At 44.1% G+C, this 18,131-nt stretch overlaps 1 protein-coding gene across 6 annotated transcripts in view; it reads left to right on the top strand.

Annotated features, from left to right (window-relative positions):
* Positions 1-18,131, top strand: part of DOCK9 (dedicator of cytokinesis 9) — a 283,314-nt gene that overhangs the window by 106,606 nt on the left and 158,577 nt on the right. For all 6 annotated transcript variants that reach the window (XM_028112025.2, XM_028112023.2, XM_028112024.2 and 3 more), the window contains exon 2: positions 16,073-16,189. In XM_028112025.2, the coding sequence (XP_027967826.1) occupies positions 16,073-16,189 (117 nt within the window). The remainder of the gene's footprint in view (positions 1-16,072; positions 16,190-18,131) is intronic.

Below are 18,131 nucleotides of genomic sequence, written 5' to 3'. Positions count from 1 at the left end.
GTGCTGCTTTCTCCTCTCATTGATCAACAGGGAGGCAGAAGGGCTGATCACTGTTTGTTTGTTTGTTTGTTTGTTTGTTTGTTTTTTTGACAAGGTAATGCAAATTACTTTGTTTTTTTGGAGTAATAACAAAAATATTTATATAGTGCCTCACTCTGTGCCAGACACTGTCTTAAGCCTGTTAAACAGGTTATTTCAATTCTCACAGTTCTAGGAGGCAAGTGCTATTATTGTTTCCCTTTTTACAAATGAGGACACAGTACAGAGAGGTTAGGTAACTTGGTAAAAGTTACATCTTTAGTATGTGGCAGAGCCAGGGATTTTTGGCTTCCAGTCAGATTTCCCAAAATCCATACCTGGACACTTAACATATAGTTCATGAACAAATACGAACATATTTGCTTGGGCTTAGCATTGGTATTACAAAGACGAAAAAGAAAGGTTGAAAAACTCCTTGCCCTTTAAAAATTTAGAAATTTTTAGAGAAAGACCAACTTATAAGTGACAGAACAGCAGTGGCTGAGTAGCATAGACAGAGGGATGGCTTTGCCTGAGGAGTTGGAAATACGAACAAAAGAGGATTCATCGGGACTGGGAGTCTTTCTTACTTTGGGTGTCGCATTTTATCATCTTCCCAGGAGGTTATATAGGAGTATGGGTTGATGGAATATCTCAGAATCTGGAGACCTCTTATTTTCTTCCCTAGATTTATTTTTTAATGAATTTACAGCATGATCCAGGATAACCCTGAAATGCTTATTCCCTAACCAGTAACATGGGCACATTGGTCCCTGTTGTGTTTAGAGGAGGCTGCTGTTTGCTCTACGTGCTCTTAGGTAATGGCGAAGTAAGAGGCCCCCGAACTATGTCACCGGTAGCAGGTGGCGTGGGCGGTCTAACAGAAATCCCTTTGGAGACCAGAGACATATTTTTGGTCCCAGATCTGCCTTGCAATCCCTGCTGATGCTCACCCTTCCCTCCCTTCCACTGCCCCAGCCCTGGCTTCAGTAGTGTTCTCATCCCTGCTGATCATCACCTTTCCCTCCCCTCCCCTCCCCCAGCCCTGGCTTCAGTAGTTTTCTCATTTGTAAAATGAGAAGCATGTAGTAAATAATCTCTAAGTTCTCTTCTGGGGCTAAAACTCCATGGTTCAGGGTTATTAGCTTTGATCCCAGAATAACCTGCGATGGAGTCAGGTCAAGACCCTGGAGTTTTAGTTTCAGGTTCTATGTTTAGTTTATTCACAATCTTTTGGGTTTTGAGTTGTAAGAGCTACAAAACAGGGGATATTGGATTGCCACCCAATGTAATGAGTAAGGTGAGTGAAGTGGGTTGGCCAGCCTGGAAATAAATAAAAGTGGCAGCAGAATTTGGAGTTAGCAGGGAGAACTATGCAGGAGATTCACAAAGGCCTGACAAGCCTACAGATGACATATCACTCTGAGTATAATTTTAGAACCAAGAAGGCTTGGAAATTATAGTTTATCCTCAACCTTCCAGAAGTTTGAAATATCCCTGTAATGTTATATAGCTAGTTCTAAGTTTCTCTTAGAGTAACATTTTGAGGCTTTAGAAGTTTTGTTTTGTTTTTTTTTAAGATTTTACTTATTTGACAGAGAGAGAGAGAGAGCACAAGTAGGCAGAGTGGCAGGCAGAGGGAGAGGGAGAAGCAGGCTCTCCGCCGAGCAGGGAGCCGGACGTGGGGCTCGATCCCAGGACCCCAGGATCATGACCCGAGCCGAAGGCAGCCGCTTAACCGACTGAGCCACCCAGGCGCCCCAAGGCTTTAGAAGTTTTAATACTCACTTACTTTCCAGACAAGAGTAGGTACCACCTACCAGTGGATCTCTGAGGGTTTGGCCAAGTTCTTGGAGAGGAGCCAGGCCATAGTTCTGTTTTGGGATCTCCTTGCTGTGGAGAGTTGTCACTACCAAGGGAGAAGCAGAAGTGACTGATGCAAGGAGCCCTATACTCAGTCATGAGACCTGGGTCCTGTGTCTTTTAAACCTACTTGACATTTCCAAGCCAAGATTGCGTTTCTATCAGATGGAGATAGTGGTAGTGACTGCCCTCTAGACATCTCATCTCCAAAGGTTATCTAGACTGCCCCGGTCAACTTACCACAGTGAATCTTCCTTGCTCTGAGCTGTGCTCCAGCGCGCTGCCAGACTGCTGGTTCCCAAACACAGATAAAGTCCTTTTCTAACTTTTGCTTTGCAGAGAAGGCAAAGCATGGCTTATCTGATCCTTGGAGGCCAGCCCTGAACTGGCTTGCTGGCCTCATCTCCCGCACCTTCCCAAATGCATCCTGACCAGGCCCTGTATTGTTTGCCTGAGGGCACTTTCCTACCTGGCACAGCTCTTCCTGTGCCTGGCATGCTTCACTGCCAGACCATTCCTGTCTGCCCTTCAAGTCCCAGCTCACATGCGAGCTCCTCCAAGAAGCCCTTTGAAACCCTCTGCCCACATTTTCCCACAGGCCCTATGCTCCTGTGGCCCATCATGGCATCGTTATTCTAGCACATTCAGTTATTACACAGCTCTGCTGTTTTTTAGCTAAGGCTTATATTCCAGCTTCCTTCACTAATGGGAGGGGCCTTATGCCCCAGTGGGAACCGTGAGTGGTTTTGTGTTCTTTGTATTCCGTCTCTGACATAACATCAGTGCTCCCCCCCCCACCCCTTTTGTTCTTTCTGGCATGGTCCTGGTCGCTCTTTGAGGAATGTATTGGCAAAGAATGGGCTGCAGAAAGGGCTTTCCAGGAGAGACTGGGTCTGTGGATTCCTCCTCAGTCTTTCCGCTCCCCCCTCAAAGTTTCAGCCACCGATACCCAAATGAGTTGAATGGCCAAAAGTAAAAAGGGGCGCATCTAGAGGAAGCTACTTGACTAAATAGGGTGTGGGTATTATACCCTGAAACTCCCTGTGCTTCTGTTATTTTTGATCTAAAATGCTAAGCAGCATTTTATGTGAGTACTTACTTGAGTACAGAAGTGCAGACTTAGGTGAACAAAGTCAAAACCCTTTTCTCTCCCTCTTACCCAGTACCCTTTTGTTACCTGTACCACTTCTTGTCAGCTCTTCACCTTCTATGGTTGTAGTACATTTGGAAAAAATCATTGTGTGGCCTTAATACCAGCCTTCCATGACTATATGTGGAAAAGGTAATGGAGACCCATAAGGTGCAGGGCAAGGAAGATACCTCTTCCGGGGGGAGAAAGATAGGAAAGATGGGAAGGGTGGGGCCTGTTAGCAACGCCGAACAGTGCAGGTTGCCTCCTTTACTTGACCAAGACTAGACCTGTTTTGTCTCTAATGTGGGATGGGAGTTTTTCCAAAATCCGTCTTGTCCCCCCAAGTAACGGTTTCAGGAAGTGCTTTGTCCTTTATTTTGCCTTGAGGTTTAAAGAATTACCTATATGTTAAAGTTTCATACAGTCTGTGATAGCACTGTTTAATAGAAATACAGCATGAGCTACATACATAATTTAAAAATGTTTGGTAGCCAAATTAAAATAAAAAGAAATAGGTGTAATTAATTTTAATAATTAATTTTAACCCATTATTGCCAAAATATTATTTCAGCATTTAATCCTTAAAGAAATATCAAGGCATTGTATATTCTTTTATTCCTACTAAATCTTTGAAATTTTATGCCTATAGCGTTTCTGAATTCAGAATAGCCACATGTGGCTGGTGGCTACTGTATTGAACAATGCAGATCTGTAGACTTATGTATTCTGTCGCTTATACACCTCAAACCAGAAGGTTGTTGTTTGAGGGGGGTGAGTCATTGGATTGGGTACCATATTTGTGACACTGTGGAGGAAAAATGCATGCTTTAAGTGTAAAGTTGGGCTTTCCTCATAAAGATGATCCTTAAACTGTTTATTGGTAAAGTATATTAAATACTACCTAATGACATTAATATATGTCCCAGCATTCAAACCTGGCTCTTCAGGAAGATTTAGTATTTGGGGTATGATTTTAAATATTCTTGAGACTGAAAACGAGTGTTTTTCATGAAAGGACTCTCTGCCTTTTCTTTCTCCCTCGGTGAGATCATGGAGCTGGGGGCAGTTCAATGCCCAGAATTGGGCAGGACGCCTCAGACTTCTGTCCTCCCTGGAGATGTGGCAGCTGAAGCATCACAGTGTGGAGTGGTGCTATGCAGTTGTCAAACAAAGGGAAGTGGAGACATTGGGGAGGCATTTCCTGTTCTAGAACTTTGACGTTCCATCGTGCTTATTGCAGGTGGGTTATAGGAAGGGTCCTGGGCTTGGAGCCAGGAAATCCAGTGGTCACCATCTGTGTGACCTTCACTAATTTATGTAGCCCCTCTGAGCTTCAGTTTCCTCATCTGTGAAAGGCTGATGATACTTAAACAGATTTGGGGGGAGGTTTCGTGAGATAATGTGTGTCTGATCCAGCAAAGGCATGTGTGTGTTGTAGGCACTAAAGTTTTCTTGTGTCCAAATGACACAACTTTGTATGATCCCCATGACCACCATTTCATTCCTGCTCTGAACAGGCACCGTATGTCGAAACTTTTCAATAACCGTGTGATGATGATAGAGAACTTGTTACTTTTCCCATTTTCTGATGTAGATATGGGGATTTAGTAACTTGCCCCAAGGCCACAGAGCCAATAAGCAGTTGGAGCTAGGATTTCCTGAAAATACTTTTTAAATATGAAATTCTCAAACATACACAAAAGTAAACTAGTAGAGGGTTTCTCAAACTTGGTTGAGTATCAGAATCACCTGGCTTTGTTAAAAACCCAGATTGCTAGGCTCCACCCCCAAAATATCTGATTCTGGAGGTCTGGGATGAATTTGCATTTCTAACGACTGCACCTTGAGAACCCTTGGACTGGTATAATGAACTCGCATCTGCCTGTCACTGCCTCCACAATGGTAAATGTTTTTGGGACCAGGATTTTAATCCTAACTCCTCACAGCTGCCTTTAGCTGGTCCCCGAACAGCCTTTCTGGTGATGAGGTATGCAGAAACTCTTATGAGAACCAAATATGTGTTATGAATATTCCCTCCCCTGCTCCCATGCCCTGCTTCCATCTTCAAATAAGTAGCTTAAAGCTGTTTTGAAATCTGAATATATTGGGCCTTTTAGAGCCTTTTAGCTTAATTACTCGACCTCTTCATTTCAGAGTTCCAAAAATAGCTTTTACTGACATAGGAAGAATTAAGACTTTCAAGAGAAATTCTGGAAAGAAAAATTGTTGGCTGGAAAAGGATCAGCCAACAACAGTACAGATTTAAGATAGAATTATTTATACAGTTACCATGGTGCATCTTTTTCTTTTTTGCTTTCATTATTGCTTTATACTTGTGCAAAAATGGCAGGCAGAATTGGAAGCTGGGATGGATGTGTGAGAGGCACATGCTGAGCCTGCCCCCCAGGCTCTCGGTCTGTTCTCTCTCTCTCTCTCTCTCTCTCCTCTGGTATACCCTCCTTTGCCTCTCTTATCCCACGCCCCATGTCAAGGGAGAAGAACTTCAGATCTTTGCAAGGACGGGGTTTTCATTAATTAGTATTATCTTTTTTACCTCAGTTTGCATCGTTTTCATGTCTCTTATACCATTTTCTAGATGTTATTGATTTGACAGTTTTCACAGTCTTTAATTCTGTTTATTTTAGTAATGGGATAATAATTTTTGGAAAACCACAGTTATTTATAAAACTGACAAATACAAAACCCAGACTCTTTTCCTTCCATCAAACTGATGTTGAGTGTCCAAGTTTTGCTAATGCTGACATGCCTAATTAAATAAAATCTTCATTTAGTGAGAAGTCCTCTCATTTGAGTGCTTTTTTTAGTGCTGTATAAAAAGGGAATTCAACATCTTATCAGTGTTTATAATATAAAGAACTGTATTCACAAGTGTGTCATTCTTTTAGCCTGCTCTGAGGATAGCACCACACTTCAGTGTGAGAAATCTATTTAGATGTCTGAGACTTTGGTGTCCGCTATGCATTCTTCTAAACATTCGCCAGTTAATTAACCATATGGGAATGCTCAGGTTTGAGCTTGCTTCACAGTCCAAGGTTAGATAAGGTCCTCTTTTCCTCCAGTTTTTTGTATCGCCTGCTTGTGCACACTGTTATTGAAAGTGCAAAAATCAAAATGGAGAGGCCGAGGGGAAGAGCATAGAGCAGGGGTCGGGAGACCTAGGAACCAGGCCCAGGCTTGCTGGCAACACCCCCCAGGCCTGGGGACAGTCATGTAACTCCCACGGTCCTGGGTTTTCCTATCTGTAAAAACGAGAGGGCTAGACCAGATAATCTCAGCTTCCGATGTTTGCAAATCGTAGTTCTAATGTTACCGGACCTCCTGCTCCTTTTAAACAAGCATGCTTCTCAACAGCTGCTGAGGCCATTGTTCCGGCACACACTGATGAACCCTCTGGAGAAGAACATGTACTACCGAAGGGGATGTGATCATGTTTTGATCTCCTAAGTTTTAATGTCCTGGGTCGAGGGAGGAAGAGCACGTCTATGACGAGGCAGTGGGAGGTTGCTTTCCAGGGTGAGAATGGCACGGGACCTAGTTCTGTACTGCTCAGCCCCCTTCTTCCTGCACCACTTTGCTTCCTCAGGGCTGTCACAGTGGGGCACACGTGCCACTCTAGCCTCCTCTTCCAGTGCAGGCTGTAGTCCAGGGGTGGCTCAGAAACGCGCGGGCTCCCCAGGCCAGCCAGTCATTGGTACCTCCTCGTACCTCCTCAAACAGAGGCCATTCAAATCGCTTACTGTTTATTTATGTATTGTTTGTTTGTTTGTTTGTAGGCTCTGTGCCCAGCACGGAGCCCAACTCGGGGCTTGAACTCACAGCCCCAAGGTCAAGACCTAAGCTGAGTTCAAGAGTCAGACATTCAACCAACCGAGCCACTCCAGCGCCCCAGTTGTTTACTATTTTATTTTTTACTTTTTCCCTATTTATTTATTTATTTATTTATTTATTTATTTATTCTATTCAGTTAGCCACTGTATAGTACATCATTATTTTTGTTGTAGTGCTCAGTGATTCATTATGAGAGACTGAGGGTTGCCTAGGGCAGAGATGGGGCAGGGACTGTTGAGCCGTTCCTCTCCCAACTCCAGCGTGGCCCACCAGTCCAGAGAAAGCAGGGTCCTACAGTTGAGCATTCTTTGTTTCTCCAGCATGTCCATTCCAGAGCCCCAGTGCTCACCTCGGGTAGCTTATTCACGTGTTCTTGGCAGCCACATAGAGTACCCTTTCAGAAAGGGGTTCTCATAAATGTTGTTTTCTCTCTCACGCTGGATTTCCAGAGATGCTGTAGCACCCCTAGAGACTGAGCCCTTGGCCTGCTGGCACCCCATCTCCTTTACGCAGCTCTGCCCCAGCTATCCTGAACTGTTCGCTGCTTCCGGAACTCACGGTGCTGAGAGGAGAATTTATCCAGAAGCTAAGGATTCTTTCTTTAGTTTCAGGATTCCTTCCAGGGCCCTGGGAGGGCCTCCAGCAACTTTAACTTTATAGTCAAAATTTTGTATTTTTTTTTAACCCCTTCCCCTTCCAGATATGCAAATGTCAGCCCCACAAAATCTGGTTCCCATCCAGGAACATGTTCTTTGGTGTCTCCATTTTCTCTGCAAGGAATCCCCAGTCCACCCTGAATCCTGGCTGACTCGTTCCTCTCTTAGACTTGGCTCTGCAGTACCCCACATTGTCAGGTTTCATCCCTCATCCAACATGTATTCATCGGATGCCTACACTATGCCAAGCCTTGTTCTAGATGCTGAGGGAGCAGTAAATAAAATGGAAATCTTTGCTTCTGTGGAGCTTGTAATCTTACTGGGCGGGGGTGGGGTGGGGTGGGGGGGTGGAAGCAGGTTCATTCTAGGCGGGGACAGATGCCACTCCTAGGTTCCCACCGCTGTCAGTCATTCTGCTGTTACCGTTCACACATCTGTCTGTCTCCCCTCTGGACTGTGAGTTGGCTAGAGTGGGGGCTGTGTCCTTGTTATCTTGGCATCACAGTGCATATGAACAGGCTCAGTAGAAGTCTTCGGAGAGAAGGAACACATAGCTGCTAATGACATTTGCATGCGAGGAAGGGATGCAGCTGCTAATTTCCTGTGCCCACCCTAAATATAGGAAAATGAGGATTCTCCCTTCAGATTTAACCGCTTAAATTCCGGGTGGGAGTATGTAGTGAGAGCCATGTATAAGACAGGAGCAACAGGAAGGCTCATTGGGCCACCCTGATTAACCTCTGGCTTCAGAGGACCCTTCCTTCTTGTTGCAAGCTGCATTGTCCCCTCCCCCAGCGACGGTGCTGGGGTCCTGTTGGCAACTTCAAGAAGTACACCATTTTGAAAATGGACTAAGTTCCATGAGGAATTTTTATCTCGGCCGATCAAGTAGCTTTTATAGTCATGCAGAAAAATCAAGGAAGTTTTAAATTCTTTATAAGCAGAAACAATAAATTTCTCGTTTCTTAAAATAGAATGCTCCAAGAGTTGCTGTTTCCTCAGTTTGCTATTTCAAGAAGTGGTATTCAGGATTTGAGCTTGTGTTAACATTTAATTACGAGAGACACAAAGTCCAGAAATGACTAGAAAGTTCACAGGAAGCTATCCTGTCAGAGAGAAAAGCAGTGACATCAGTAAGCCTTTCTGCTGAGCTCTTCCCGTGGTTTTTGAAGCTTCATACGTGACTGGCCAGAATTGAGCTCATTTGTGGGCCTCTGCTCTCCAGCTATGCTGGATTCCAGAGGAATCTCATTTTCCTGGCACAGGCAGGATTCCCTAGCTTCTCTTTGCCTGTGGATCTGGAATTTCAATCTGCATGGATGTTGGGCAGCCAGACCCACAGCAACAAGTGGTGGAGGAAGGAGTGAGGTCGGAGAACCTCAAAGGGAGGTTAGTGGGGAGGGCACTGTGGATCATGCCTCTTGGCACCTGTGACAGCCACAGGGTCACCGGGGTTCACCATGCTGCCCCTGCTTTGACCAGTGGATGGGGACTGGTGGGGCCGTGATATCAGGGGCTCACCTGTACCCATGTTGTTCCTTAAGATGCACCTCCTTCTTCCCGCTGTCCTGATCACATGGGCCTGGCTTCAGGCCTTGCCTGTGGATCTCTGGCCAGGAAGCCAAGGTTTTGATTCATTGTTATGAAAATGTCTGTGGGCGCTGGGCCTCCCAACCTCTCCAGTAGAGTCTGCCTCCACTCTCACCCCACATAACCAGCTGTGAGCAGCGCAGCATGGGGCTCACTCTCGCCTCCTCTGGAATCTTCAGTCCTGCTGCTCTCCTGGCCGTGCCCTAGGGGAGTGGGTCTAAAGTGCTTCTGTATACACCCTGACCCCCCAACTGTTGTTCTTCTCTGTCCTGCCTGACACAGACTTCATCAATACTCTCTTCAGTTTTTAATGTAAGCATCTATTTATATTTATTTTGGGCTCAGTCCCTGAATTCCAGTGTCATCTCTGTTAGTATACAGTTTCCTCTGTTTGGCCTTTTGTGTTCCCTTCTTTGTGCATGCCCCTACCATTGTTGTCTGTTTTATTTTATATGTTCTTGGAGGGTACAGGAAAGTTTTTGTAAACAGATTGGTAAAATTGAATGTATGTGTAACAGTCATCACTCCCCTCCCTCACCAAAAAAAAAAAAAATCACTGTCATGCAAGCAACACATTTAATAATAATAATGCTTGAAATAGTAATACAACAGCTGTAGTTATCATGTGCTTACCGTTTTCCAGGCTCTATCAGGCATTTTACTTGCATGCACTCCGCGGAGCCTGGTAACAGCCCCGTACAACTGTGCAGCTCAGCTTTCTTAATACCGTGCTGTACTGCCTTCGATTTGATCCACACCTGTGGGCTATCTCTGGCCCCACCAGAGCAGATCCAGGTTTTGTGAGTGATGAAGCTTAGAAGGTGGGGGGCCTTGTCTAAAAAGGTAATTCAAAACTATAAATACAAAAGGAGGCATGGAAGTTAATACTTTATTTAGAATTTGAAAAGAAATCACAACAAATTACAAATTTTAAAAAAGCTAACTCAAACCGTAAACATCAGAAATACAGGAGAACAACATTTTTATAATTTTACAATATTTAATACAACATTTTACAATAAATCTCTTGGTATACCTCAGTAATACTTTCTTCCCTACATTTTTTGGTTTCATACTATTATTACCTCTTCATATGATCATGGCTTGATGTGATGACTCTGTAATGCAAGGATAGATCATTTCATCTTTCCTGTAGCATTAGTCAACATCTGTATTTTATTAATCATAGTTTAGGAAAGTGTCCTCTAGTTTTATAATGTTTGGTAGCATCACATAAATTTTTAGGACTGAAAAAGACCTCTGTTAGGTTTCTTTCATATATGAGCTGAATAATTTTGGGGCATTCTCAGATTGTGCAATAATTAACTTCAAATATCCCCCAAGTAGTCCTGGGGCCAAACCCCTTGAGATATACCTGTATTGCAACATGGCCCCTGATGCTTCATGTGACATGAGTCATGACATTGGGTGGACTGACACAGTGGCCATGGTCACTTCGGATCTTCCTAAGAAGCCAAGATGCCAAGCAGCAACTGAACTCTACAGAGACACGGGGCTTGGGCAGGGGTCGATGCAAGTGATGGACACCGAGCTTTGTGCACAGTCACTGTGTCTCTGGGCTGTGGGCTAGATGCTGGGGGTGGGGTGGGGTGGGCAGAGAGAAGGAGACCCAGCCCTGTCCCAAGGCACTAATAGTCAAGGAACTAAGCTGTTCACAGGTCGTTTCAACCCATGGCTGAATGAACTGCACTCTAGGACTACTGCTAAGCGGGTGGGTGGGGGTGTGTGTGTGTGTGTGTGTCCCTGTCAGAGAAGGGAAAGACTATCTCTAATGGGTTGAGGGAGGTGCGCCGCTGATATAGGGCTAAGTACCGTGTCCTGGGGCTAGAGCAACTCTGCTTTCACTCCCTTGGCATATTTACCTGTGGGAGATTTGTTTTTTAGAGGAAGGATTCTGCTAAAATAGGACATTTGTCGTCAGCCTGCAGGGATGTAGGCTTGTGACAGGTGCAGAGGTGTGAGCGAGTGACAGGAGCAGGCTTGTGTCAGAAGCGGAGCCACATTGCTTCTGTCCTGGTGCTGGGGTTAGAGACACAGCTGCCTCCATAGGAGGGCTGCATGTTGGTTAAGGAGTTCAGAACTTTGCGCACTTGAAGAGTTCCCACTCTTCCTTCAGCACCTTGAGGCATCACTTCCGTGGTGAGGTGAGGAAATGTCCCAGCCCATGGGTGGCACTTGGCTCAGCCTCCTCCTTTAGCTCTGCATTTAACTTCCACCAGCACCTTTCGCTATATTGAATTAAATGTTTCCGAGCCACCCTCTTCCACTGTCCAGAAGGTCCTCAGCTCAGTTCCATGGCTAGTCTCCAAGGAGTGACAGCCCTCCCCCAGAACTGTGTATAGAATTTTAGAAAGGAATATGTATACACACTTTTGGGTTGAGTGGGCCTAGGTTCATAGATGGGTCTATAACCCCAGAGAGGTTAAGAAGCTCAGCACTGGGCATGTTCCTTGTCCCTCTCTGAATTTACAAATTCCAGCCCAGTTCCTGGGACATTGAAATCCCTGGGGAGCTTGTGCAAGCGCAGATACCTGGTCCTACCTGTAGAGTTTCTGATTCAGTTTACTTTTGTATCAACTTCTCAGGTGATGCTGCTGCTTGTTACCAGGACCCCACTTTGAGAACCACTCTTGTAGACTTTTATAAACTGAAATTACCATGGTCCTCTCCCTGTCAGATTTCACAATAACCTGAGAAACGAATGTTCATAGATACGGACATTTAACCTCCAAATGAGGACAAAAGCTAAGGAAGTTGTATCTGTAGATTGAGTTACAGTTTTCACTTACTATAAAAGCATAATAATCACGCCCTGTGCAAGTTCTGAATGTCACAGACTCAGGAGCTGACCAAGCTCCCATGATGCTTAGGGAAACACAGCATCTTTGAATATTTAAAATACAAACCAGTGAATTCTCAGGTTTTCAAAACATGGTGGTTCCGATGGCCTAGGAGCAGCTCCATCCATGACCATTGGTTGATTTGGGTAATTCTGGGCCCAGAATCTTGCTTCTGACCCTAGAAAATCAAGAACTTGACTCTTGTAGCTGTGTCACCCCAGGAAGGATTAAACTTAAGTGTGTTGATGGCTTTAAAACCAAGGCCATGTGCCAGATCTACGCTAAGCCTCTTTCTACTAAACTGGGGGTGGGGTACTGGCAGTCTGGTAATTCACTAATTTCATTTTGCTGTTAGTGTGACGTTCCTGTCATCGCTGTAGGCTGGTCAGTTCCCTACCCTCGTGGGCTCTCTCCCCGCTCATGTGACCACTTGGAAATGCTTAGTGAAGCTGAAGAACAGTGAACAGCTGTAACCAGTGAATCATCCTTTCAAAGGAGAGTAGAAAATAGGCAGTTATGCCCTTAACCCCCAGTTGAGTAGACCCAGAGGTGTGACTTCCCACGGACCCACTGTCCTTTCTGTTTATAGCTTCTTCTTCTTTTTTTTTTTTAAGATTTTTTATTTATTTATTCACGAGGGACAGACAGAGAGAGAGAGAGAGAGAGAGAGAGGCAGAGGGAGAAGCAGACTCCCAAGGAGCAGGGAGCCCGATGCGGAACTCGATCCCAGGACCCTGGGATCATGACCCGAGCAGAAGGCAGACGCTTACTCATCTGAGCCACCCAGGCGCCCTGTAGCTGCTTCTGTCTTTATCTTCCACGTGTGTTTCCTCCACTTCTGTTGCTCCTGCCTGCCTCACCCCTGGGTGTCAGCCCCTTTTGTCTCTTCCTCCCCCACCTCCTCCTTGTCTCTTTTCCTGTTCCCTCACCAATCTCCATTCTCACCCTTTCTGTGAGTGTTTTTAGAGTTTTCGTTTATTAAACCTTTTAAACAATCTAGGTTTAGTCCAATTGGTGAGAAATAATCAAGAAATACATTTAAGAACATGTAAACATGTTGTGTGTATCAGCCCAGTGACAGGAAACATATCAATTAATTGGAAATAGAAAATTAATGTAAAGAATTATTAAACTCGTGAAAGGGGATTAACTACTAAGGGGCAAAGGTAACTCTACAGCGTAAATCGGCAAATGACTCTTGGGCCAAATCTGGCTGTTGCGTTTGTGTAAAATTTTAACACCACTCCGCCCATTTGTTTGTTTATTGTCAGTGGCCACTTTTGTGCTACAGTGTCAGAGTTTAGTAAACAGTAAAGCTGGCAAAAGCCTAAAGTATTTACTCTCGGGCTCTTTTCAGAAAAAGTTTGCCAACCCCTGCTCTAAGAATACAAGAATAGTCTATCGAGGGAGCTGTGCCATAGGAGCAAGGCAGAAAACTCCAAAACATCATAGGCTAAGAAAAGAGCCTTTCCCAGCAGGTCCGTGCAGCAACCTCTCTGATGAGGGCTGACACCGTAGCACAGTTTTCGGACAAGCAGACTGCCCTTGCCTTCTGACCTGAAGGGACTGCACTGCTGGCCCTTGTTGGAAGGGGTCGGAAGGGAACACAGCCAGTGGTACCTTTGGAGGGGCCCAGGGCTGGTGTGGAGGACCAGGCCACCCTCTCGGAGCTTACCAGGTCGCCTTCGTGTGCTGGGCACCGTATGGAGCAGGGGAGAATGCAGTGTCTGTCCCATCCTGCAGGATCTCTCTGTCTGACTTCTTTGTAATATAAGTGTAGCTGTCAGAATCCAGAACCCTGTCATTGTATAAAGCTATGCGCATCTTCTGGTTTTATTAGGAATATAGTCCTGGTTCCCAAGGAAAACCTAACTAATCATGACATCTATCCATTCTGCCAACAAGCATGAAAGCACTATGTACAGTGTGACAAACTAAAATAAAGGAACACATTCAAGTCGAATTAAAATATTTTGGAGAATATTTTTATTATTTTCTATGGCAATTCTTTCCTTAAAAATACTTTGTGTAAATCTCTCTCTTTTTTGAACCATTTTTTGGAATGTAGAAACAGTTTAACATTCTGAATATCTTGTAGGAAGAAATTATACTCCCATTATGATAGCTTTAATTTTTTGTGTATATTTTTATGTCTGCCCATAAATGTATATTTTGCTTAATTATAATAACGGTGCCCTTGTTTGGTCACTGCATTTTTTTTCTTAGCATGTCCAAACGTCTTTGTAGAGTCTACTTTTAAATCAAGTAATTGAAGTTAAACATGGGCGTTTGTATTTATGTTAGGTAGAGTAAGCTGACGACCCCTTTAAACAACTCCAGAATCTCAGTGGTTAACACAGTAGGTGCTTTTGTTCCTGCTCACGGATATTTCAGCACCTGTTTTCAGGAGGCAGCCTTCTGTTGGGTAGGTTCAGGATCTCGATGCCTCCTGTCTTGGGGCTTTATCCTCTCCTCAAGCCTCCGGAGTCTAGTGCTGGATCCTGTGCATGTTGCTGGCAGGGGGGAGAAGGGAGGGAGGCTGTCTCAGTCACTTAAGGCAGCTGGAACAGAATATAAAGGGGAGGGGAGGCTTAAACAACATATTTATTTCTCACAGTTCTAAATGCTGAGAAGTCTAAGATCAAGGCGCTAGCCAACTTGGTGTCTGGAGAGAGCCCACTTCTTGGTTCATAGATGGCTTTCTCCTCACTGTTTCTTCACATGGCAGAAGGGAGTTCTCGGGGGTCTCTTTAATAAGATTACTAATCAATTCATAAGGCCTCTACCTTCATGACTTAATTGCCTCCCAAAGGCCCGCTTCCTAAAACCATCACATTGGGGATTAGATTTCAATGTGCGAATTTTGGAAGGATGCAACATTCAGCCTCTAGCAGAGAGCTTTTACAGTCCAGGCTTGGCCGTGGCCACCCTCACCTGCCCTTGGCCACAAGACACAGGGCCACATCTAACCCTGGGGAGGCTGGGAAGTGTAGTCCCGCTGTACCTAGAAGGAAAGGAGAGATTTGGGGAACATGTAGTAGCCTCACCCACAATTCCCAGTGTGATGCCACGTACCAGATGTCTTTAATATATTTCATATATATTTATTATCATTTTAATAGACATAACATGTTGAGATTATGTAATCATGATTTTTATTAATAGTTTCAAAAAATAATCTTGTAGGAATTATTGATATATGGACTTAGTTACTTCTGAGAACGTGTGTGTGTGTGTGTGTGCGTGCGTGCGTGCATGCGTGCATGCCTGTTTTATCACTTGGCATACTGTGATATAGTTGAATAGGTGTCTTTCTCCCTGACCTAGCCCAGTTAGTGCCTTCCATGTGGGAAGTGATCAGCAAACACCATGGCAGTGCCTGGCAATAGATAGAAGAGATTTTTACTGCGAAGGCTAACTTTGGAAATAGTCAAAAAAGGCATATTCCCTCATTCCTTTTCCCACTTGCTTATTGCCTCTTTATTCTGGTGGTCTGATGGTCATCCCTATCTGCTGAGGTTCACTCAACAAGCCCTGGTTTGAGTGATACCATCCTCCCACCGCCAGAGCTCACATTTTTGTATGTTTAGGTATTATATAATAAGTATATAGACATTTTAGGAGACAGAGGTATTTTGATACTCTGAGAAGAGTTCTGTAGAGTCTTACATGAAATAGTGAGCCCTGTGGATGCTTTAAGCCTGGGCCAAGAAGGCTGCCACTGTTGGCGTCCATCCCTCACTACCAGACCACGGCTGGACCCCTAAGCAGGGCAGTTCTGGCAGATCCTGAGGCTTGGATGGGGACTGACCTAGCCAGGGGTGACCCAGGACACGATGGGACGTTCCATCAGACTTCATAGCCTTCTTTGTGCTTTAATAACTAAATAAGCAGGACTACACATAGACAGAATACCAGGAAGTGTCTTCTGTTCCTTTGAAAATAACTTTTATCTCATTTCTGTCTTCCTTATAGCAAAATTAACATACTCTCGTTGCAGAAAAGTTGGAAAATGCAAAAGCAGATAGTGTAAAGTTCTTTAATCTCAAGGAATTGCATTTATCTATAAGAATGTTTCAGTTGCTTATTTTTTCACCCTTTAGGCAAAGCCAAAGCTGATTGAACCACTCGACTATGAAAATGTCATCGTCCAGAAGAAGACACAGATCCTGAACGATTGTTTAAGGGAGATGTTGCTCTTCCCTTATGATGACTTTCAGGTAGATAACTTTTAAATGTGTGGTTGATCTCGACCAACAGTACTTTTTAATCTACTGATTTATTTGTGTGGTTATTTAATTTTAGGATTTTTAAAAGATGAAGATGTTATTTAAGAGAGAAAAGTTATATCATTATATTTTTCCATGCATTCCTTTATGGTTGATTTTTTTAAAATGGTATTATTTTTGCATATATATACACACAGATATGAATATGTGTTATGTATATTTGCATATGCATACAGGCAAATGGATGTAAATGAATACACACATGTATGTATTACACGTAGAACATAAGTATTTTTTGTGCGTCTTATATACATATATTTCTAAAATATTTTATTTATTTATTTATTTGAGAGAGAGAATGAGATAGAGCACGAGAGGGGGGAGGGTCAGAGGGAGAAGCAGACTCCCTGCTGAGCAGGGAGCCCGATGCGGGACTCCATCCCAGGACTCCAGGATCATGACTGAGCCACCCAGGCACCCAAGTGCGTGTTATATTTTTAATAAAAGTGCTATACTCTGGGCGGATTTAATGGACACAAGTGCCTCCTGTGTCTTACAAGCTTTGTTTGAAGAGAGATTTAAGGTTTTTGCCCAGTGCCTTGGTGCTAAGGAGGGGATTTGCTGGGGGAGCCCTGGAGGATTTTGTCATCCTTTCAGGATTACACTTTCAGAAACCACCACAAGAGAACCCTTGGACTCTGTGTGGGCTCACAGAGAAGGGCTTGGGGTAACCAGGAATGTCCTGATGTCTACCTCTCTGGTGCTGTTCCTTGTATCTCAGCAGCTGCTGGCGGAGGACCTGGCACGGCTCCTGCTTGAGCTGCTCTCAGATTGTTGCTTCAAGTCTTCCAGGTTGCGAGAGCCCCGTGGCTAAGCGACCCACAAGAGCTTTGAGGCTAGTGAGGAGTGAGAGCGGGACGTGAACGGTGTTAGAGGCCTGGCAGCCTGGAGTCACCTCGGTTTGTTTGGAGGTTCTGGTTACTGCCCTTGCTCTCTGGGACCTACCTCATCATGGTGCTTCCTTCGTTTTTGCCTTGAAACTTCTTTACCCGGTGCTGTTACCATCCAGTGCCCTGTTTTCTGTAAATTGAGCTGCCTTATTTTTGAGCTTCATTCTTTGGTGTTTAATTTGACAAGTACTACAGGGGCACCAGGGTGGCGCAGTCGGTTGAGCTTCCGACTGTTGATCTAGCGCAGGTCTTGATCTCTCAGGGTCGTGATTTCAAGCCCCGGGTTGGGCTCCACGCTGGGTGTGGAACCTACTTAAAAACAAAAGTAAATAAACAAAAATAAATTAAAAAATAAAACAAAAAGCATTACATACTTATAAAACAAAGCAGAGTAGGCACTGTTGAAATACTTGACGTTAAAAGCTTCCCCCACCACTTTCTTTCTAATCCCACTGCCCAAAACATAACCTACCACATACAGTTCTGTGCCTACTGCATTGTCTTTAGAAACTTCCATGTTAATAACAATTGTTAAATTATATTCCTTGAAGTTTTTTTTTTTTTACACCAAATTTCCACCAGTTTACAACAAAGGTGGGAATTCTCACAAATGTTCACTTTTTTTTTTTAACTTGTTAGGGATACATCTGAAGAAAATGATTACTCTTTAATTCTTTCCTGAAAAATAAGGAATGCCGTAGAAGTGGCATTGGCCGTGAGTGCTGCTGCCAAAGTACCTTCCACTGATAAATGGTTTCAGATCATTCCTCAAAATAGGATGCTTTGAAAACCTCATTGCATGAATAGACTACTCAGCTAAAACATAAATGGAAGCCTCAGAATGATTTCTTTCGCCTGTGATTTTGGCAATAAGTTTATTAGCATGAGAAGTTAAATCAGATGATTATGAATTAGACTTCACATTGACACATGTTTCCTGTAGTGTGCTCCGAGGAAGCTAAAGGTTATCTCAAGTTTCTCTG

This window comes from Eumetopias jubatus, unplaced genomic scaffold, assembly GCF_037043125.1.
Source record: "Eumetopias jubatus isolate StellerSeaLion01/CBP00866 unplaced genomic scaffold, mEumJub1_p1.0 scaffold_3, whole genome shotgun sequence".
Classification (NCBI taxonomy): domain Eukaryota; kingdom Metazoa; phylum Chordata; class Mammalia; order Carnivora; family Otariidae; genus Eumetopias; species Eumetopias jubatus.
The sequence above is the reverse complement of the archived record's forward strand: the minus strand, read 5'-3'. Positions and strand labels throughout refer to the sequence as shown.